Consider the following 23371-nt stretch of genomic DNA (forward strand, 5'->3'; position numbering starts at 1 on the left):
CATGGAGAAATACCCCAGAACAACTATCTGGTAAAGTAAGTTGGGCTGAGAAAGAGTGACTGACAGCCCAAAATCACTCAGCAGGCTTTCATGCCTAAGGCGGGACTAGAACTCTCCATCTCCAGACAAGTGGCCCAAAGTCACCCAGCCAGCGGGACTAGAACTCACTGTCTCTTGGTGATTGGCCCAAAGTCACCCAGCTGCTTTCATGCCTGAGGTGGGACTAGAACAGGGGTCTTCAAACTTGGCCCTTTTATGACTTGTGGACTTCAACTTCCAGAATTGCCCCCGCCAGGCAATGCTGGCTGAGGAATTCTGGGAGTTGAAGTCCACAAGTCATAACAGGGCCAGGTTTGAAGACCCCTGATATAGACTTTAAGAGGAGTGGACTTCAACTCCCAGAATTCCTCAGCCAGCGTGCCCGGCTGAGGAATTCTGGGAGTTGATGCCCCCGAGTCATAAAAGGGCCAGGTTTGTAGGCTCCTAGCGATTAGCCTAAAGTCACCCAGATGGCTTTCATGCCTAAGGCGGGATTAGAACACACAGTCTCCTATACTGTGTGTGTTGGGCAATAAAATCACATGGAAGAATTGGATCCAGAAAGTCATAACGGAAGTCATTTTGGAATTTAACTTCAGATTAGGAATTAATAAATGAAATCTGTGGATATCCATCCCTTCAAAATAATACATTATCAAGGAAGGAACGATCACAGAGAAAGGAAGCAAGGGAAGAACATTTATATTATACTATATATATATACATACATACATACATACATATATATAATATGTGTATGTGTATGTTTGTATGTGTATGTATATATATATATATGTATGTGTGTGTGTATATATATATATATATAGATAAAGGGTATGACTAACTGATGAGAACATAAAGAGTTCGAAATGATCATCTTAGCCTCCCAAATTCTTTATTAGCAATTTGAATAATTTGCACAAATAATGAGCTGTCATAAGTTGACTATGTCCTGTGGATAAGCCCTGAGTCGGGCCAAAACAGGAATGAAAGAGTTAATTAGCAAGGTCCATTCAAAAAAACCTTGACAAATACTTAAACATACATACATACATATATATATATATATATATATATATATATATATATATATATATATATATATATATATACACACATACATATACTAAAATGGTTTTATGAACAGTCATATCAAGCCTTTGTGAGTTAATTTAGTAATTTTGTCAATGAAGGTCCTCTAATGTATGCATTGCCTCACTCAATATCCCAGTATTTGAGGGGCTGCCACAAAGACGAGGGGGGTCACGTTATTCACCAAAGCACCAGTGGGAAGGACGAGAAACAATGGTTGGAAGCTGACCAAAGAGAGAAACAACCTGGAATTAAGGAGAAACTTCCTCACAGTGAGGACAATTAACCAGTGTAACAGCTTGCCACCAGAAATCGTGGTCCCTCCATCGCTGGAGAGTTTTAAGAAGAGACTAGACAGTCACTTGTCTGAAATGTTATAGATTCTCCTGCTTGAGTGGGGGGATTCTATTCTATTCTATTCTATTCTATTCTATTATTCTATTCTATTCTATTCTATTTTTACTCTATTTCTACTCTATTCTGTTCTAAATTATGGTGCATTCAAAGGACTGTAGTAAATAAAATTCAACAAATTTAGAGAACAGCAAGTTCCCCTGCCCTATCCTCGGGATGAAACGTGTCAACTGATTAGATTAATACTTAATTGGAATCAAATATATGTATCTTTTTGATGTTTAGTTTTAAGCCTACCTTTTAAGCTTTGTCTTATAAGTAAGATCCTTGTTTCCAGTTGTCTCTGGCAACTAGCTTTCTGCCTCCAGCAAAATGCAGGAAGGTTATTAATTTCAAGAAAACAGTCTTTGGATTAAACCTGGGTCAGAAGCACAAACTTTTCTGGAAAAGGCAGAAGATCTGGGCAACAGGTCTGATCAGGCCGGAGCTGAGAGTTAAAGGGCCTTCTCTTCTTGAGATATGGGGTGGATACACATGCTAAGCCTAGTGGCCTTGTCACTTTAAGCCAGGGGTGTCAAACTCAATTTCATTGAGGGCCGCATCAGCATTGCAGTTGCCCTCAGGGGGCCGGGTGGGTATGGCCAGGGTGGGTGTGGCCTACTGGGTGGGCGTGGCCAGCTCTACATCGTTGGCATCAAGGGTGCCTATGGGGGCCTGGGCAGGAGTGGGACAGATCTGAGGGTCTCTGGGCCAGGGCCAAGGCAGCGGGGGCCGTTCCCTCACTGTTTCCAGGATGGCTTCACGGGCCACATGAAACCACTTCGCGGGCCGGATCCGGCTGCCGGGCCTTGTGTTTGACAGGTCTGCTTTAAGCCAATTGCAGCTTAGCTCTGAAAAAGTAACGCCGTGGCTCAGTGGGTTAGGACGCTGAGCTGGTCGATCAGAAGGTCGGCAGTTTGGCGGGTCAAATCCCGAGTGCCGCGTAACACAGTGAGCGCCTGTTACTCGTCCCAGCTTCTGCCAACCTAGCAGTTCAAAAGCACGTAAAAAAATGCAAGTAGAAAAATAGGGACCACTCTGGTGGGAAGGTAACAGCGTTCCGTGCGCCTTTGGCGTCTAGTCATGCCGGCCACATGACCACAGAGACGTCCTCGGACAAGCGCTGGCTCTTCGGCTTTGAAACGGAGTTGAGCACCGGCCCCTAGAGTCGGAAACGAGTAGCACGCGTGTGCGGGAGAACCTTTACCTAACGGTACATGCCTCACTTTGCCCATGATCTGTTTCACAAAGGTGTTAGCTAACTTCTCAGGTGATCGTAGAATCACTAGGGCTAGGAGGAGCCTTGCACTATTCCAGTCAAACGGCTGTCCTGCCTGTTTGGTTTTGTTCTTTAATGTAAATTTTATTGGTTTTTATAAGGGTGGGGAGGAAAATGAAAGGATAGGGTGCGGGGTTGGGATAGCAGGAAAGTTGGGGGAGGGGTTGGGGGTTTCCCCCAATTACATTCAGTATTTAGCAAATAGCATATTGTCTGGGTTGATATACATCAATAGAAGTAGTAAGAATAATGATTGATAACAATAATAAAGGTAAAGGTAAAGGTTCCCCCGCACATGCGTGCTACTCGTTTCCGACTCTAGGGGCCGGTGCTCATCTCTGTTTCAAAGCCGAAGAGCCAGCGCTTGTCCGAGGACGTCTCCGTGGTCATGTGGCTGGCATGACTAGACGCCAAAGGCGCACGGAACGCTGTTACCTTCCCACCATAGTGGTCCCTGGTTTTCTACTTGCATTTTTTGCGTGCTTTCGAACTGCTAGGTTGGCAGAAGCTGGGATGAGTAACAGGCGCTCACTCTGCTACGGGGCACTCGGGATTCGACCCGCCAAACTGCCGACCTTCTGATCGACAAGCTCAGCGTCCTAACCCACTGAGCCACTGCATCCCTTGATAACAATAATAGATATAGCCAAATAAAGTAAACTATGTTAAATTTTCAATCTATATTTTTCTTAGTAAAATAAGATAAAAAAAATAAGTATCACATTTCTTTCTCTCTAGCCATTGATAAAATTTATTCCAGGTTCTATAGTAGACTAAATGCTCTTTTTCTTTAATCTCTAAGGTTAATCTATCCAATTTCTGCCCAGTCTAGTATTTTCTTGATAAGCATTTCTTCAGTTGGTAAACTCTCATTTTTCCAGTATTGGGCATACATAATTCTCGCTGCTGTTAATACATGTAATATTAAATACCCTCTTTATCATAATTGGGATCTTTCATTCCTAACAAAAACAATTCTGTCCTGCCTGTTTTTGAAAACCTCCAGTTTCCCATTACAAATTAAGAAGAAGGAAAAAAAATAACCATCTTGTGAGTCCTGATTCTGAAATGCAGAGACTTTACAAAATTTCACTATCATGAAAAAGAGTTGGGACTTTTTCATTTCTGGATTCGGGGAAAAGAGTCTACAAGTGATGCAAATGTTCATAGCTGTGGTGACGCAGTGGTTAGTATGCAGGATTGCAGGCTAATTCACTGCTCATTGCCAGCAGTTCGATCCTGACCGGCTCAAGGTTGACTCAGCCTTCCCTCATTCTGAGGTCAGTAAAATGAGGACCCAGATTGTTGGGGGCAATTATGCTGACCCTGTAAATCATTTAGAGAGGGCTGTAAAGCACTGTAAAGCGGTATATAAGTGCAAGTGCTATTGCTATTATATTCCTGACCTCCAAACCTGGGATTTTTAGAACAATGATGAGTCCATGATTCCTGGACAAGTTGGGGAAAAAAAATTAAACATTAAGTTCTAATAGTTAGCTACACTAAACTCATGGGACAATCTAGCAAAGGGGACCAAGTTCATTTCCAGACAAATCATAATCCTACCTATTTACAGAATACAGAATTGGAAGAGACCTTGGAGGTCTTCTAGTCCAACCCCCTGCTCAGGCAGGAAACCCTGTACCGTTTCGGATAAACGGCAGTCCCATCTCTTCTTAAACACCTCCAGTCTTGGAGCACCCACAGCTTCTGGAGGAAGCCATTTCATTGGTTTACTGTTCTCGCTGTCAGGAAATTTCTCCTTAATTCTAGGTTGGTCCTCTCTTTGTTAAAATCTCCCAGCCAGCTTTTCATGCCGAAGACGGGACTAGAACTCTCCATTGCCTGGTGATAGGAGCAAAGTCGCTCAGCTGGCTCTTATACCTAAGGTGGCACTAGAACGCACAGTCTCCTGGTGATTGGGCCAAAGTCACCCAGCCAGTTTTTCAGACCTAATGTCATGGTTCCGAGAGGTGAAACTCTTCAAAAGAACTTCGAGGCATTACCTTAAACAATTTTTTATTCAAGAAACATAGTATCGGCACTACATAGTCGAAGCCAAAAACTGAATTCCCTTCCCCTGGGCACAAAGTAGCAAAGCACAATTCCCTCCTCCAGTACACAAGTCATAAATCACATTCCCCAATTAGCTTGAAGCACCGGGCTTTCTCCCCAGCTCTCCAGCCCGGCAAAACTCTCTCAACTCTGGGCCCGATGACCTTGGGTTCCCACGGCTGAGTTATTATTGTTATGACCACATTCCCCCTCCCAGCATCACCTAACTCTAAAAGCAACAGAGGGAAAATGGCTGCATTTCCATCTGTTGTCAAAGCAAGAATGTCCGATGTTGGCAGCGTTGACATCTAACGTGAGACAATAATAATAATAATAATAATAATAATAATAATAATAATAATAATAATAATAATAATAATAATAATAATAATAATAATTTTATTTGTATACCGCCCTTCTCCCGAAGGACTCAGGGCGGTGAACAGGGCAATACATGTTAAAAGACAAGAATATAAAAATTAAAAGAGATTAAACAAGATGCCCAAAAACTATAACAATAAGTTAAAATACATAAAAAGCAATAAAACCCAAACCCATCACCCATCAGGCCAGGCCGGCTTGTTCAAACAGGTAGGTCTTTAGATCGCGCCAGAAGGAGCGAAGGTCGGGCGCCATCCGGAGCTCAACCGGAAGATGGTTCCATAAATCCGGCGTGCCCACAGAGAACGCCCTCCCCCTGGGGGCCACCAATCGACATTCTTTGACCGGTGGCACCCTGAGGAGACCCTCTCTGTGGGAGCGCACTGGGCGGAGGGAAGTTGATGCCGGCCGCAGGTGCTCCCTGAGGTATTCCGGACCCATGCCATGAAAGGCTTTGTAGGTCATTACCAGCACCTTGAATCTCACACAGAAGACAACTGGGAGCCAATGCAGCTCGCGGAGCAAGGGTGTAACATGGGAGTATCGGGAAACTCCTAACACAACTCTCGCGGCTGCATTCTGTACCAGTTGGAGCCTCCGAGTGGTCCTCAAGGGCAGCCCCATGTAGAGAGCGTTGCAGTAGTCCAAACGAGAGGTCACGAGCGCATGAGTAACCGTGCGCAAAGCCTCCTGGTCTAGATAGGGCCGCAACTGGCGCACCAGGCGAACCTGGGCGAAGGCTGTTTCCTAGTTTGTAGGCCAGCAACTGAACCACTATGCAAAACCGACTTTCTTTTTGATGGGTCTTTAAGGGCGTTTGAGCTCAGCTCCCTGCATGGCATAAGCAAGTCATTTCTATCTTCGAACTGAAAAACAGAAAATGGGCACATAACAGCTTGCTTACGCCTGTAATTCCAGGCTGAGTCTCACTCAGAGATAATCCAATTCCAAATGGGACTACAGTAGTGGCCAAAATTGTGGAAACCTCTTGGGGAGTTTAATGAAGAGAAGGACGAGGGGTGACATGATGACAGTGTTTCAGTATTTGAGGGGCTGCCCCAAAGAAGAGTTGGGGGTAGGCAGGAAAAAGAAGCAATGGATGGAAACGAATCAAGGAGAGAAGCAACCTGGAACTAAGGAGAAACTTCCTGACAGTTGGAACAATTAACCAGCGGAACAGCCTGCCACCAGAAGTAGTGAATGCTCCAATGCTGGAAGTTTTTAAGAAGAGACTAGACAGCCATTTGTCCGATATGGTATAGGGTTTCCTGCCTGAGCAAGGGGCTGGACTAGACGACCTCCAAGGTCCCTTCCAACTTATTATTATTATTATTATTATTATTATTATTATTATTATTATTATTATTATTATTATTATTATTATTATCATTATTATTATTAATTATTATTATTAGTGTATTTTTGAGGGTTGATGGCTAATAACACCACTTTTATTTTTGGAGTAGGACCATAAAATTATATATCAACGGGAAGGTAATTTAATCAAGAATGTAATGCAACAAAGTTTGTTCAATTAATCTGTACTGTATTCTATGAAAAGGTGTGGCCAAATAAGCAGAAAAAGGAAGCACAACTTGCTTAGGTTGATCTCAGGTAGCTTTCCTTCACCTGATTGTAGCCAATGAGCATGAGCGTTTGGAGAGCCAATCGGGTATCATCTTGTTTTGGCAATGAGCCAATCAGATCGCAGTAGGATTCGGTTATTGATGTCATGGATTGAAGCCGAGAGGAGGACATTTGTCAGTGTGTTATGTGATCACTATGAAGTCGGTTGGGGGTTTTTTGTGTGTGTTTCTTTCATTTAGTGAGCTTGCAAAACGTCATAAAATTAAAGGAACGGTGCAAAGAGTTGACCGGTCGCCCAGAAAGCGATGTAAAATAGCAATATTTAAGTCAAGGGTCTTCAAACTTGGCCCTTTTATGACTTGTGGACTTCAACTCCCAGAATTCCTCAGCCAGGCATGCCTGGCTGAGGAATTCTGGGAGTTGAAGTCCACAAGTCATAAAAGGGCCAAGTTTGAAGACCCCTGATTTAAGTGAACAAGGCCACAGTCATAAAGAAATTAGAAGAAAAATGGGTGGAAACTTAACCAAAGGCGGCATTTTCTACTGTACGCTTTCCCCTCCAAAAGGTTTCCACAATTTTGGCCGCTACTGTACATATTTGGCTGACAGCTGCCACGTTTGTTGTTGGTTTTTTTTGAAAAAGCCTGCACAGGTTGCAACAGCCCACTCCAGCTGTAATTGAGCTTAAAAATAGTAACAACAACAACAAGCAATAAGTGCTGGAATGGTGTGCACGAGACGTTACATGCCAAACCTCTTTCGATCTCTGCGATCACTCTCTTTCAATATATTTGCTGTTTATCTAACATCTTAATACTGCAAGGCAGTTCAAAAATCACGACGGGTACCTGCGCCCTGAAGCTACTTTTGCACAGGTGCGTTGTCAAGCCTGGCAGCACAGACAAGCCCAGGCGGTTTTCTTGACGTTTTTTTTTATTTTTTTCTTTCTTTCCCAGAGAGCGTTTTGCCACTGCCCCCCTATTCCTAGGCTTAAGAGGAAGGGACCAGCCCAAAGTTACCCAGTTGGCTTCCCATTATGTCTAAAGCAGGATCCAGCACTTTAATCGCTAGTCCAAACTGGCTCCCGGTATTTTTTTAAAAAAATAGTCCTTAACAATTACGCAACTTTATTAAAGTAACAAGGCGGGTGGTTCTCCACGCCAACTTCGGATTCCCACAAGTTGTTCTCTGTCCCGACCGTACGCATGCTGATTCGATGACCTCCCTTCGGGACAACGTAAGCTTGCACATGTACGAACCGGGTTGCCCCATAAATACTTGAGATCTTCATCGAGATTATGGTTTGTGGAATTTGTTCGGAGGCTTTGATCGCCGCAATCGGCAACCGTGAGAGAAATCGTCTCGGCCCTTGCGCGCTCCACCTCTGTGCCTGGAGGGGATCCCTAAAATTGGTGCTCCACCAACGCTCATCTGAGTGTACTAACAAACGTGTACTCTGCACAAAGCAGAAACAGGAGGAAGAAACTTCCACGGGGATGGGGTCATAGTTCCCCCACGCTGGCTAAGGAATTCTGGGAGTTGAAGTCCACAAGTCACAATGGGGCCACAGTTCCTCCATGCTGGCTCAGGAATTCTGGGAGTTGAAGTCCACAAGTCATGAAGGAGCCATAGTTCCATGCTGGATCAGGAATTCTGGGAGTTGAAGTCCACACGTCACAATGGGGCCATAGTTCCTCCATGCTGGCTCAGGAATTCTGGGAACTGAAGTCCATAAGTCATGAAGGAGGCATAATTCCATGCTGGATCAGGAATTCTGGGAGTTGTTTTTTTTTTTAATCCCATTTATATCCCGCCCTTCTCCGAAGACTCAGGGCGGCTTACAATCTAAGCACAAATCAATGTGCTTAGCAATAGCCTTCATTCTATGTATATACCTGCTTATTAGGGCTTTCACCCCACCCCCCAAGCGGCATTATTACAAAGTCAGCTTATTGCCCCCAACAATCTGGGTCCTCATTTTACCTACCTCGGAAGGATGGAAGGCTGAGTCAACCTTGAGCCTGGTGGGATGCGAACCTGCACTAATTGCAGGCAGCTGGTGTTACTTAAGGAGGCATTAGCCCACTGGGAGTTGAAGTCCACAAGTCACGATGGGGCCATAGTTCCCCCATGCTGGATCAGGAATTCTGGGAGTTGAAGTCCACAAGGTACGATGGGGCCAAGTTTGAAGACCCCTGGTCTATGAAAAAGCATTGGATCACTTGCTTCTGTGGTTTCTGTGCCAAGTAAAAGGCCTAGCTGAGGAGAAAACGCGGGACCATCGATTGGAAGTATGGAGAACTACCTTGGATGTGAAAGGGGAGTTTTCTATATGCATCAACACAGTATATGAAATTTCCCTCTCCTAATGTCCACAAAATGTGGTGTTCTCCAAAGGAGCAGAATCCTACCCCAGCGTTTCCTTTATGACATCAATGGGAGACAGGCACAGCAAGGGCAGCAACAGAGACGAGGACAATAATAGAAAAATTGGGTAATTAGAAATGTTTTGGTAAACTGTAAGTGGAGCCAGCTCTCTGGATTATGATTTGCTCACCGTAAACTAACAAACATTATCTTTAGTGAGTTTAAAATACGCAGCGCGTGTTATCCCATGAGACACGTTCCTGACTCACGTGGGGTGTCCCATGTTCACATCGGAATCTGCGTAAGGCAAATAGAATAGAGCTGGAAGGGACCTGGGAGGTCATCTAGTCCAGGGCTTTTCAACCGGTGGTACGCGTACCACCGGTGGTACGCGAGCACGTGGCTGGTGGTACACGATGTCACCTTCCTCCCCCCCACCTCCCCCTTGCTCCTTCCTAGCTTACTTGCTGCCGGAAAACATGCTGCTGCAGGAACCTACCAGGCCGCGCGAAGAGCGCAGGTGCAGAGTGAGACCCCGCCCTCCCCTGGGACTCATTGTGCAGCAACCATGTTGTCCTCCCCCCAGAAACAAGCGTGAGCCTGAAGGGGACAGAGCCATCCACTCCCTCGGCAGGTAGGTGTTTGCGTCCACTCGCGTCCATCTTCCTTTCTTCCCCCGCCCCGCGAGCTTGCGATACCCCTCACGGCCCTCACATTGCCTCCCTCCCGGGGCTTGAGAGATTTCCCCCTCTCCTCTTCCCGATGTGCAATGCAAAGGGGAAAACAAAGCGGCCAGACGGCGCGCGCCCTCCCTGAGGATTCATCCTTTGGCAGCAGGTGGGAATCGAGGCCCACATTTGTTTTCCTGATGCGCGCCAGGGCAGGTGAAGCCATCAGAATGCGGGTGTGGAGGGGAAAACGCGCCCGACTCCCTCCCCCCCAACTGTTGGCAACTCCGTACAGGTGGCCCTGACCTCCGCTGACTGGAGCCCATTGGCGGAGGTTGGGGCCGGCCGTATGGAATCGCCAGCTCATCCGTATGGCCAGCCCCGACCTCCGCAAGTGGAAAGCGAGGGAGATTGCCAGGAGCACGAATCGGCGCGTGCTGAAAAACGCCGATCTCACGCTGCTGCAATCTCCCTCGCTCCGTTTCAGCTTGCTTTCTCTTGCAGCAAGGGAAGCTGAAACCGAGCGAGGGAGATTGCCAGGAACACAAATCGGCCGATCTCGCGCTGCTGCAATCTCCCTCGTTCTGTTTCAGCTTGCTTTCTCTTGCAGCAAGGGAAGCTGAAACCGAGCGAGGGAGATTGCCAGGAACACAAATCGGCCGATCTCGCGCTGCTGCAATCTCCCTCGTTCTGTTTCAGCTTGCTTTCTCTTGCAGCAAGGGAAGCTGAAACCGAGCGAGGGAGATTGCCAGGAACACAAATCGGCCGATCTCGCGCTGCTGCAATCTCCCTTGCTCCGTTTCAGCTTGCTTTCTGGAAGAGAAAGTCGGGCCGCCTCCGCGGGTGCTGCTCTAGTGCGGAGAGTGAGAGGCCGGTCCCCATTCAGCCTGCCAGCCCTGGGAGAGCCCTGCGCGAGCGGCTCACCGGCCCCCGAATCCTGTCTTTCGAGCAGGAGCGGTCTTCCCTGCTTGCCCTTAGTTGGTGCCCGCCCCGCTTTTCACAAGCCCTGCTATGCTGCCGCCGGTTTCCAGCAGCGGGAGGCTCCGGGATGAGGGCCTGTTGGGGGTGAAGGAGTTGGGGCTGCTCCGGCGGGCCGATTCTGTGGCAGTGGGGCATACTGGTGCCCTGCGCTGCACTCCACTGCAGGGGCCGCCCTGGGAAAGGTGGAAGCGCAGCTGTAGTCCGGGACGGTCAACCGCTCCGAGCCCTGTCTGGCCGGCTTTGTGCCTCCCCCAAGAGCAGCTGGTTGTGAGTTGCTAGCGAGCGCTTCCCTGAGTGCCAGATCTCCCCCCACCCGGGACTCCGGCCGCATCTGTAGAAGGCGACCGGGGCGAAGGGCGCTCCTACCCCGCGGTCCACAGCAGCATTGTTGGCGTGCGTGGATTGACTCTGAGCGAATACGAGGTGTTTCTGTTGCTGGAATAAAGCTTATTAAATGAGCTAGCAACCTCCAAGTATCATTGATAGATCTTCCCCAACTCCATGATTGTTAAGTGAACCTGGTTTCCCCACTAACTTTGCTTGTCAGAAGGTTGCAAAAGGCGATCACATGACCCTGGAACAATGTGACCATCATAAATATGAACAGATTGCCAAGCATCCGAATGTAAATCACATGACCCTGGGGATGCTGCAACGGTCATAAGTGTGAAAAATGGTCATAAGTCACTTTTTCCAGTGCCATCGTAACTTTGAACAGTCACTAAGTGAATTGTTGTAAGTCGAGTACTACCTGTACTTTATCATTTTTTTTCCTTTTTTTTGGTCAAGTTTTTGACACCTTGCTGGACGACTGGTGGTACTCGGACATTGCCTTGTCCTAAAAGTGGTACAATGGACGAAAAGGTTGAAAAGCCCTGTTCTAGTCCAGCCCCCGGTTGCAGTGTCCCCCCCGGGGGGGAAGGTCACACGATCCCCTTTGGTGACCTTCTAACAAGCAAAATCAGTGGGGAAGGCGGATTCACTTAACAACCGGGTTACTAACTTGTCAACTGCAGTGATTCACTTAACGACTGTGGCAAGAAATGTCGTCAAATGGGGAGAAACAGTCACTTAACAACTGTCTCGCTTAGCACCAGGAACGTTGGGCTCAATTGCAGTCATAAGTTGAGAATTACTGCTTACAGGTTTCTACATAGTATGCGTTACGAAACTGGACGCGCTTAGTAAAAAGGCATGCATGCCTATCAGACTCCTTCTGATATTTGCAAGAGTAAGTTGCCTCTCATATGCTTAACCAGTTTGCTAATTTTTGAGGCAGAATTTCTTAATGCACAACTACTAGCCGGGCAGCATTTGCTCAAGCTTTGTTTAATCCAATATTCTTTTGCAAACATCTCAGCTTCCAGATTGCATTAGAAATTAAAAGATCTTTTCCACTCACGTCTGACCTATGGGAAAATACATTTTATAATTCCAGAAGCTGCTAGGACAGCCTTGCATGCATTGTGGGACACGAAACGTGAGTTTCTGACTGCTGGGATCATCTCCCCATTTGTAAATTTTAACCAGAAAATTAACTCTCTGTATAACGTAATGGTCCAATTACAGTATAGACATGTAATAATGGAGTCGGGGGGGGGGGGAGGAAGAGGGAAGGATCTGCAATGGGACCCCCCAGCCTAGTAGGCAATCCCTACGAGGAACTTGCACCCCCCTCCCAGGGAACGGTTGCTGGAATTGGGTATGTGTAGTTTAACGAAGAGAAGGGTGAGGGGTGACATGATAGCAGTGTTCCAATATCTCAGGGGCTGCCCCAAAGAAGAGGCAGTCAAGCTATTCTCCAAAGCACCTGAAAGCAGGACAAGAAGCAATGGATGGAAACTAGTCAAGGAGAGAAGCAACCTAGAACTAAGGAGAAACTTCCTGACAGAGAGGACAATTCACCCGTGGAACCACCTGCCTCCAGAAGCGGTGTATGCTCCAACACTGGAAGTTTTTAAGAAGAGACTGGACAGCCATTTGTCTGAAATGGTATAGGGCAGGGGTCGGCAACCTTGGCTCTTTTATGACTCGCGGACTTCAACTCCCAGAATTCCCGAGCCAGCATAGCTGGCTCGGGAATTCTGGGAGTTGAAGTCCGCGAGTCATAAAAGAGCCAAGGTTGCCGACCCCTGGTATAGGGTTTCCTGCCTTAGCAGGGGGTTGGACTAGATGACCTCCAAGGTCCCTTCCAACTACTTCTTCTTCTTCTTCTTCTTCTTATTATTATTATTATTATTATTATTATTATTAAGAAATAACCTCAGGGCGGGGTGGGCTGACTTCTGCAAAAGCCCCCCCCCATGCCTCTCCCCCCCTCCCCACCCCTCAAGCACGGTGGTGGGGGACTAGGCCGCTCTTACGCCCCCTCCAGTCAAGAATTTATTGGGGGACCCCCCTCCATCACCCGACTTCCACGGGGAAAAGGTTGGAGGGGGGGTCCACGAGGAGAGGCGAGCCCCCACCCCACCCGCCGCCGCCGCCGGAGGACTCACAGAACTCGGCGATGTAGAAGGAAACGACGTAGTTCTCCTCGCACCAGTCGAGGGTGGACGTCGGCGGGCCCCAGTAGCCGGCGCGGTCGCCGGCGGGAGCCATGGCCGGTCGGAGGGCCGAGCGAGGAGGAAAGGAAGCGCCCGCCGCCGCATCCGCTCTTCTCCGGGGACCTTCGGGCCAGCTGACCCCGCCTTCCCGCCGGCTTTGAGGCGGGGCGGCGACGGCGGGGTCCCGCCTGCGAGGCCTGGAGGGCAAGGCCTCTGGGTTGCCATGGCGACCGGAGGGCGAGCCGCCCGCAAGGCTTGCCGGGCCGGGGTTCTAACGTCGCCATGGCGACCGGCGGGCCAACCGCCCGCGTAGGCTTGCCGGGGTGGGGCTCTGCGTTGCCACGGCGACCGGCGGGCCAACCGCCCGCGGAGGCTTGCCGGGGTGGGGCTCTGCGTTGCCACGGCGACCGGAGGGCGAATGGCGCCCCCGCAAGGCTTGCCGGGCCGGGGCTCTACGTTGCTATAGCGACCTCCGGGCGTTCTCTTTCCCTGCTGGGTCTCTCAGGCTGGGCCTCACAGGCATGCCAAGATGCTAGCCCTCATGGAGGTAAGGGAAAGGTCCCAGAATGCTGGCTGGCGTGGGTGTGGGTGTGGGTGTGGGTGTGTGTGGGAATTCTGGGAATGGAAGTCTAAAGCATCTTGAAATTTGACAAGGTTGAGAAACATTAACCCTAGGGTACCAATGAGATGCAGGAGTGAATAAAACTTTATTTTGGGGGTCACCTGTTTTTTGAAAGAAAGAAAGAAATTGGTGATCTACCTAGAAGACTTGGGATCAGGTGGGGAAATATGGAAGGGTAAGCCTCACATCTGAAATAGCAATAATAAATGAATATACAGGTAGTCCTCGACTCACAACAGTTCATTCAGTGACTGTTCGAAGTTACAACGGCACTGGAAAAAAGTGACTTCTGATCTGTTTGTGCACTTGCAACCTTGGTCACATCCCCAGGATCGTGTGATCAAAATTCCGATGCTTGGCAATTGGTTCACACTTACTTATTTATTTATTTATTCATTCATTCAATTTGTATACTGCCCTTCTCCCGTAGGACTCAGGGCGGTTCACAAGGTTTTTTAAAAAAAAAAACAACAATGCACCAATTACAAAACTTAAAATCACAAAAACTTACAAACCAATTACAAAAACTTAAAACTTAGGGCTGTTGCTGCGTCCCAAAGTCCTGTAATCCCCTTTTTGCAACTTTATTATTTTATTCTAAACCAACCAAACAAAATGCAATAACATACACTCAGCCCTAATCACAAAAAAAAGAAAGGCAAAAATTGTGTACGAAAAAGGAGGAAAAAATTGGTCAATTAAATTTAACATTTAACGTACGGGATCCACCTTGGCTGAGTGCTAAAAGAAAAGAAAAAAAAACACCCAATAAATTGTCTCCTTTTAACAAATACATGCATACAGGGAGTCCTCGGCTTATAACCACAATTGAGCCTAGAATTTATGTTGCTAAGTGAGAAATGTGTTAAGCGAGTTCTGCCCTGTTTTACGACTTTACTTGCCACATTTGTTAAGTGAATCACTGCAGTTGTTAAATGAGTAACATGGTTGTGAAGGGAATTCGGCTTCCCCATTGACTTTGCTTGTCAGAAGGTCGCAAAAGGGGACCGCGTGCAACCGTCATAAATATGAACCAGTTGTCAAGCGTCTGAATGTAAATCACGTAACCATAAGGATGCTGCAATGGTCATAAGTGTGAAAAATGGTCATCAGTCACTTTTTTCAGTGCCATTATAACTTTGAACGGTCACTAAGAAAGTAGAGGATTACCTGTATATAAAATAAAAAGAAGAAGAAATAGCAACTAAGCATTACAATAATCTTCAAATCCTTCTGTTAATCACCCGTTATTATATTTAGTGCGTAAAAAAGACCACAAACGGTTTCCAGTCTCTTATATAGCTGTCTTTAAGTTCTATAGTACTGTACTTGTGCATTTGGTTTTTCTTGCCTAAATGTAGAACCTTGCTTTTTTCACCAGCTTCCTTTTGTTAGATAGCGCCCAATGTTCATCAAGATCCTCCTGTATCTTCAGCCTGTCTTCTGGATGTCCACACAGATTGAGGAACTCAATCTGATTAATCTGTTGTCTGATTAACTATCCACCGTTGTTCGGCTGGGGAAAACTGCAAAGCTGAGTGATCAAGGCCAATCCAGAAGGGGGCAGTGGATTTACACTGATTTCAGGATCAAGAAACGGCATTTGTCTCCCTTTGACGGAGCCCAAACAGCTGCCAAGTTCCCCCCCGCCCCCCAATCCCGACAGAAAATGCATCACTTTATGCAGAGAAGAGATAAACTGAACAATGGTGGGATTCAAATCTTTTGCAGAAGTCCCAAGCAGAAATTCTCCCTGAGAAATTCAGATTTTTCTTTCATAAAGTCTTGGAAGATCAGCAGATCGAAGCACAGGTTTTGTGAGGGTGAAGGTTCGTTCTTGTGGGTTTGGTTTGCGAACGTTTCCTTACCTGATGAGGTAACATCGTCAGCAGAGTTTAGGGAACATCAGTGTCCGTGTTCTTCTGTTTATAAGGGCTTCAGGTGTGGGTGTGTCAAATGAGGGTCTTGTGATGGGTCAGGTGTGAGACATCATGGAGAGGCTTGTGATGGGTCTAGGACAGGGCTAGGCAACCTTGGCCCCTTCATGACTTGTGGACTTCAACTCCCAGAATTCCTGAGCCAGCCTGGGGGAACTGTGGCCCCTTAACGACTTGTGGACTTCCAGAATTCCTGAGCCAGCCTGGGGGAACCATGGCCCCTTCATTACTTGTGGACTTCAACTCCCAGAATTCCTGAGCCAGCGTGGGGAAAACTTTGGCCCCTTCATGACTTGTGGACTTCAACTCCTAGAATTCCTCAGCCAGCGTGGGGGAACTATGGTCCCTTCATGACTTGTGGACTTCAACTCCCAGAATTCCTGAGCCAGCATGGGGGAACTATGGCCCCTTCATTACTTGTGGACTTCAACTCCCAGAATTCCTGAGCCAGTGTGGGGGAACTATGGTCCCTTCATGACTTGTGGACTTCCAGAATTCCTGAGCCAGCATGGGGGAACTATGGCCCCTTCATGACTTGTGGACTTCAAGAATTCATGAGCCAGCATGGCTGACTCAGGAATTCTGGGAGTTGAAGTCCATGAGTCATAAAAGAGCCAAGGTTGCTTACCCCTGGTCTAAGATGAGTCTAGGATCCCCTAAACTCTGATGAAGATGTTACCTAGCCTGGTAATGAAACGTTCGAAAACCCACCTACAAACTCAGAGAACAAACCCTCACCCTCATCCTACACCTGAACTACAGATATTTGCCACTATTGCATAGATTTTGTACCACACAGTGTTTCTGGGAGGAAATTGACATATTTCTTGATGAGATGATACACAATAGGCTAGAAATGCAAAGCTGCGTTCAGACAGTATGCTAAACTACAGGTAGTCCTTGACTTACAGCAGTTTGTGTAGTTACCGTTCAAAGTTACAACGGCAGTGAAAAAAGTGACTGATGACTCTTTTTCACAGTTGCACCTTAGCAGCATCCCCATGGCCACGTTATCAAAACTCAGAGGCTGGGCAACTGGTTCCTATTTATGACCGTTGTTGTGTGCCAAGGTCATGTGATCCCCTTTTGTGACCTTCTGACAAGCAAAGTCGTTGGGGAAGTCAGATTCACTTAACCGAGTTCCTAACCTATCAACCGCAGCGATTCACTTAACAGCTGAGGCAAGAAAGGTTGAAAAATGGGGCAAAAGTCACTTAAGAAAGGTCTCACTGAACAACAGAAATTTTGGGCTCAGTTGTGCCAACCTGGAACTCCCGACTTCCTGCCGGCTTCCCCACTGACTGCTTGGGGAAGCCGGCAGGAAGTCACCTCACCATGAAATTTGGTTAATGTCATGTGGCCGGCATGACTAGACACCAGAGGCACACGGAACGCTGTTACCTTCCCACCGGAGTGGTCCCTATTTTTCTACTTGCATTTTTACGTGCTTTCGAACTGCTAGGTTGGCAGAAGCTGGGACGAGTAACAGGAGTAACAGGCGCTCACTCTGCTACGCGGCACTCAGGATTCGACCCGCCAAACTGCCGACCTTCTGATCAACAAGCTCAACGTCCTAACCCACTGAGCCACCGCGTCCCTATATATATATATTTATAAATTTATATATATATTGCCCCCAACAATCTGGGTCCTCAATTTATCAACCTCGGAAGGATGGAAGGCTGAGTCAACATCAGTTAGGATCGAACTCCTGGCAGTGAGCAGAATCAGCCTGCAATATTAACCAGAGTGCCACCATGGCATTTATTTATAGCAATAGCTCTTACTGCCCCCAATAATCTGGGTCCTCATTTTACCGGCCTCAGAAGGATGGAAGGCCGAGTCAACCTTGAGCCAGTCAGGATCGAACTGCTGGCAGTGGATAGAATTAGCCTGCAATACTGCATTCTAAGCACTGCAGCCCCACGGCTCCAATTGTCATTGTTAAGTCGAGGTTTTCAGACTTAACAGAACAACAGAGTTGGAAGGGACCTTGGAGGTCTTCTAGTCCAACCCTTTGCTCAAGCAGGAGACCCTAAGTCAGTGATGGCGAACCTTTTACAGACCGAGAACCCAAACTGCAACCTGAAACCCACTTATGTATCATCGGGTGCCAGGTGGGCGTGGCCCTTTTGGTTGGGTGTGGCCAGTTGGGTTGGCGGTGTTAACGGCAGATTGGGTGGGACTAAAAAGTTCAATCAATCAATTCCAACTTTGCGAGAACTTTTTTTTCCCCATGAGAAGTTGATTAATTGAACCTTTTTTTTGGGCGGGGGGGGGGTACATGGCCAAGGCCTAAAGCGAAAAGGTTTTATAAAACCCAGCTGAAGGCCTAGTACTGGGGCGACAGCATGCGTGCCCACAGAGAGGGCTCTGCGTGCCACCTGTGGCACCCGTGCCACAGGTTCGCCACCACGGCCCTGTGTCATTTCAGACAAATGGCTGTCCAGTCTCTTCTTAAAAACTCCCAGTATTGGAGCATTCAGAGCTTCTGGAGGCAGGTGGTGGAACCACTGGTGGAGCAGTGGGCTAAGGCCTCCTTAAGTAACACCAGCTGCCTGCAATTAGTGCAGGTTCGAGTCCCACCAGGCTCAAGGTTGACTCAGCCTTCCATCCTTCCAAGGTAGGTAAAATGAGGACCCAGATTGTTGGGGGCAATTAAGCTGACTTTGTAATAATGCCGCTTGGGGTGTGTGTGAAAGCCCTAACAAGCAGGCATATACATAGAATGAAGGCTACTGCTAAGCTTGTAAGCCGCCCTGAGTCTTCGGAGAAGGGCGGGATATAAATGGAATTAAAATTAAATAAAATAAAAATAAATCAATAAATTGTTCTAACTGTCAGGACATTTCTCCTTAATTCTAGGTTGCTTCTCTCCTTGATGAGTTTCCATCCGTCGCTTCCTGTCCTGACTTCAAGTGCTTTGGAGAACAGCTTGACTCCCTCTTCTTTGGGGCAGCCCTTCAGATATAGGGACACTGCCGTCGTGTCGCCCCTACTCCTGCTTTTCATTATGGGACTTCATTATGGATTTTTCCCCCCTCCTAAGTGAATGTGGATGTTACAGAAAAAGAGACGACCTGGGAAAAAAGCCAGCGATTGTCCAATTCTTCCTATTTCCTGTCCAGGGTTAGGCAATCTTTGGCACTTCTCACTTCCCTCAAGAGTGAGCTAAAAGCACAACTGGCAACATCTTTTTTTTTCCCTCTAAGGGAAATCCCAGGGATCGGTAAATAAATAAACTTTGCAGAATTGCCTGGAGAAATGAAGAACATCGCCCCCCCCCACCCCAAGGCCCTGTGTTCGTACAACTGGTTGGGAAAAGCCGAGGCCACATTTAAGTGTCACACCAAGCTTAGTTTTTAACGGTTGTTTCTTTTGGGGTGATTTAGCTCCATTGTGTAAGACTGGGCCTTTAAATTGCATATTTTTTTTTTTTTGACCTGGAAAGTCAAACCAGGCCAACAAGGTCACGCAGAGTGGAGTTTCACTGGAAAGGGAATATTTTTTTTTTTTGTAGAGAAGAGTGTTGAGCGTTAATTGCATTCTCTTCCTTCCTCATTCAGGACAAGGAGAAGAATGACGGGATTGTGTAGGATACAGGCCTAATTTCAACCCCCTCGGTCAAAAACAGAGAGGAGCTTTTACCAACAAGGTGAAAGGGCAATCAGGTGGTTTAATGGAAGGAACGGAGAGGGAATCGGGATCAAATCAAATCAGGCAGAAGCCACTGGAATCAGGTGGTCCTTCAAGTAATCAGGCCCTAAAAGCAGACATGTTATGTGGACATGCTAAGCCAAGGCATGCCCATCGCTAGCCATGACTCTGCATTCTGAACGAGTTTAGAGCTTTTGGGCTAGTCTTCAAGGGCTGCCCCGTGTAGAGTGCGTTGCAGTAGTCAGGTCACGAGGGGGGGGCCCTGAAGAGTTGCATTCTGGACCAGTTCAAGCTGCTGGCTAGTCTTCAAGGGCTGCCCTGTGTAGAGTGCGTTGCAGTAGTCAGGTTGCGAGGGGTGTGTGTGTGAAGAGTTGCATTCTGGACCAGTTCGAGCTGCTGGCTAGTCTTCAAGGCCAGCCCCTTGTAGAATGTGCTGTAGTAGATAGTCCTTGACTTACAACAGTTCATTACAACTGACTCATATTTATGACGGTTGCAGTGTCCCGGGATCCTGCGATCCCCTTTTATGACTTTCTGACAAGCAACGTCAATGGGGGAAGCCGGATTCACTTAGCCACCCTGTTACTAACTTAACAAAACTGCAGTGATTAACAACTGTGGCAAAAAAAGACCATAAAACCAGACAAAACTCACTTAACAAATGTCTCCCGTTGGCAACGTATATTGTTGGTTCCATTGTGGTCATAAATCAAGGACTACCTGAATGTCAGGCTGTGAACTGGCAAAGGCATGAAGAGGGGAATTCTGGATCAGTCTGGAAAAGTCTTCAAGGGCAGCCCTTAGGTGGAGCGTGTTGCAGTAGTCACGTTGTGAATTGATTAGGGCAGGGGTAGGCACAATTGGCTCTTTTATGATTCGTGGACTTCAACTCCCAGTCCGCAAGTCTTGAAGGGGCTATAGTTCCCCCATGCTGGCTCAGGAATTCTGGGATTTGAAGTCCACCAGTCACGAAGGGGCCATAGTTCCCCCATGCTGGCTCAGGAATTCTGGGAGTTGAAGTCCACCAGTCACGAAGGGGCCATAGTTCCCCCATGCTGGCTCAGCAATTCTGGGAGTTGAAGTCCACGAGTCACGAAGGGGCCGTAGTTCCCCCATGCTGGCTCAGGAATTCTGGGAGTTGAAGTCCACCAGTCTTGAAGGGGCTATAGTTCCCCCATGCTGGCTCAGGAATTCTGGGAGTTGAAGTCCACGAGTCACGAAGGGGCCATAGTTCCCCCATGCTGGCTGAGGAATTCTGGGAGTTGAAGTCCACCAGTCATGAAGGGGCCGTAGTTCCCCCATGCTGGCTCAGGAATTCTGGGAGTTGAAGTCCACGAGTAACGAAGGGGCCATAGTTCCCCCATGCTGGCTCAGGAATTCTGGGAGTTGAAGTCCACGAGTCACGAAGGGGCCATAGTTCCCCCATGCTGGCTCAGGAATTCTGGAAGTCCACCAGTCATGAAGGGGCCATACTTTCCCCATGCTGGCTCAGGAATTCTGGGAGTTGAAGTCCGCGAGTCCTAAAAGAGCCAAGGTTGCCCTGGACTAGGGCATGAAGCAATGCAAGAACAGTGCTTGGAGAAGGCTAGTGAGAACCAGTGGGGCACAATGCACCACCCTCGCACACTCACACACATAAATGATGTTTCCTTTTAGTGCTGTCTTTTTTCCCCCCTATCCAGAATGCAGGAGAGGCCATTTACTAGCCATAAACTTTTACAGATCTTTTAATGATCGTGGGGGAGGGGGGGACTTCCTGCTTCAGTTTCTCTTTTGTTGGGGGGGGGAGGTTGGACGAGATGGGAGGGGGTAGCTCTGCAGGCCTTTCTCTGACCCCTCTCCCTTTTACCCTTACGATATTCCAGGCTTTCAATCTTCCAAGTCTCCAAGATGGGAGGAAAGCCATTTAAAAACTTTCAGGGGAAATCCCAGCTTTTATTTTTATGCCCCCAGACCCTGCAGTGTTCAGTAAAGGCGGTCCTCGCAACCATTCCTTTACCGATCACTGGAAATTCAACAGGACTGAAAAATGGGACGGATGACCAGCCGTCACACTTAACAAGCCGTTGCAACATCCCCAGGGTCATGTGACCAAAATTCCAGGACTTGGCAACTAGCTCTTGTTCATGAGGGTCCAACGTTCCCAGGACCTCCTAGCCCAGGGGTCAGCAACCTGAAACCGCAAAAGAGCCACTCGGAACCGGTTCCGTCATACACACAAAAAAGTGGGAGCCGCAAAATGTGCGCGTGCATTTGGGCATGCACATGCATGGGCAAAACAAGCAAAAAATACACCACCCCCTACGCCCGCACCGCATCCTGAGCTGCACGCACCTGTCGCTGCCCAGTGCCGCCAGCTTACGCAGGGGGGGAGAGACGGACTCGCAGGCGACGGGCACTGGGTTGCAGCGGCGTCTTCAGCCCGGGCACCGCCGGAGCCACCCGAGCGCCCTCTCCCGGGACCTCCAAACCTCTGCGTTTGATGAATGCAGCAGCTCTTCAAATGTGGAGGTGGAGGTTTGGGGAGCTGCGCAGCTCTCTAAACCGCCGCTGCCCCGTTTGCAGAGCTGCTGCATTCCTCCGCGTTTGAAAGAAACACGAACAAACGCAGCAGCTGTGCAAAGAGGACGGTAGGAGTTTGGAGAGTGCGTGTGCACCTCTCCAAACCGCTGCCGTCCCATTTGGAGACCTGCCGCGTTCGTTCATGTTTGATGAGCGCGGCAGACCTCCGAACGGGACGGCGGCGGTTTGCAGAGGTGCGCATGCACTCTCCAAACTGCCGCCGCCCGTTGGGAGGCCTGGCGCGCTCATCAAACATGGACAAACATGGCAGCTGTGCAAACGGGCCACGGCAGCTTTCCCAATGAGCGGCGCTACTGCCCGTTCAGGCGGAGGTGCGCGCGCACCACTGCCCATTCGAAGAGGTGCGTGCGCACCGGGCGACACGGAGCTGCAGGAGACGGCTCAAAGAGCCGCATGCGGCTCCAGAGCCGCGGGTTGCCGACCCGTGTCCTAGCCAGATTGGGACCTCCTAGCCAGATTCAATTAACAGCCATGTTACTAACTTATCAACTGCAGTGATTAACAACTGTGGCAAGAGAGGTCGTAAAAACAGTGCCAAATGCACTTAACAAGTGTCCTCCCTTAGCGACAGAAATTTGGGCCTCCGTTGCAATCCTAATGCGAGGGCTATCTGTACACCCATTGAGGCAGAACTTAGGTGGCGACGTTAGAGACACTCCGATCAGTCAGCTTTTGCTGATCAAGAATTAAATGCACGCCCTACTTGTTATTTTACGAGTTTCTGATTTATTTATTTTTTTACTTTTGAAAAAGTACGGTATTGAGGTGGCTCGGATTTTAAAACTAATTCCTTAGAAGTAGTTCCTGTGTTGGAACAGAGGTCAGCAACCTTTCTCGGTTGGCGGACCGGAGGAAGAGGGAGGGGGAAGCATTTTACCCACAGGCGTGTGTGCGGCCATGCCGCAAATGGGGCAGGGCTAGCGCCCGCGTGATACTCACCAACACTGCGCCTTGTTTCTGCGCCCTGCGGGACAGCGGCGGTTGCGCCTTGCAGCACGGTGGTGGCCCACTTTTGTGCCCAGTGGTGTGGTGGCACCCATTTTTGCACCCTATGGTGCGGGGGCAGCCCGTTTTTGCGCCCCTTGGCACGGCATCCTGTTTTTGCGCCCTGTGGCCGCAGCACTAAGACAAGTGAGAGTGCGTGTGCACACGCAGCCTTTCTACAAAAAAAATCAAAGCTATTTGGA

The 23371-nt window shown here is 48.2% G+C and overlaps 1 protein-coding gene and 1 long non-coding RNA gene across 2 annotated transcripts in view; one reads left to right on the forward strand and one right to left on the reverse strand.

Annotated features, from left to right (window-relative positions):
• Nucleotides 1–13582, reverse strand: part of ACER3 (alkaline ceramidase 3) — a 64941-nt gene extending 51359 nt beyond the window's left edge. The window contains 1 exon segment of the mRNA XM_083362179.1: nt 13338–13582. Coding sequence (XP_083218305.1) covers nt 13338–13440 — 103 coding nt within the window. The 5' untranslated portion in view covers nt 13441–13582.
• Nucleotides 1–23371, forward strand: part of LOC310640110 — a 111311-nt gene that overhangs the window by 37639 nt on the left and 50301 nt on the right. The window lies entirely within an intron of this gene.

This window comes from Vipera ursinii (assembly GCF_947247035.1).
Source record: "Vipera ursinii genome assembly, chromosome: 4".
NCBI classification, from domain to species: domain Eukaryota; kingdom Metazoa; phylum Chordata; class Lepidosauria; order Squamata; family Viperidae; genus Vipera; species Vipera ursinii.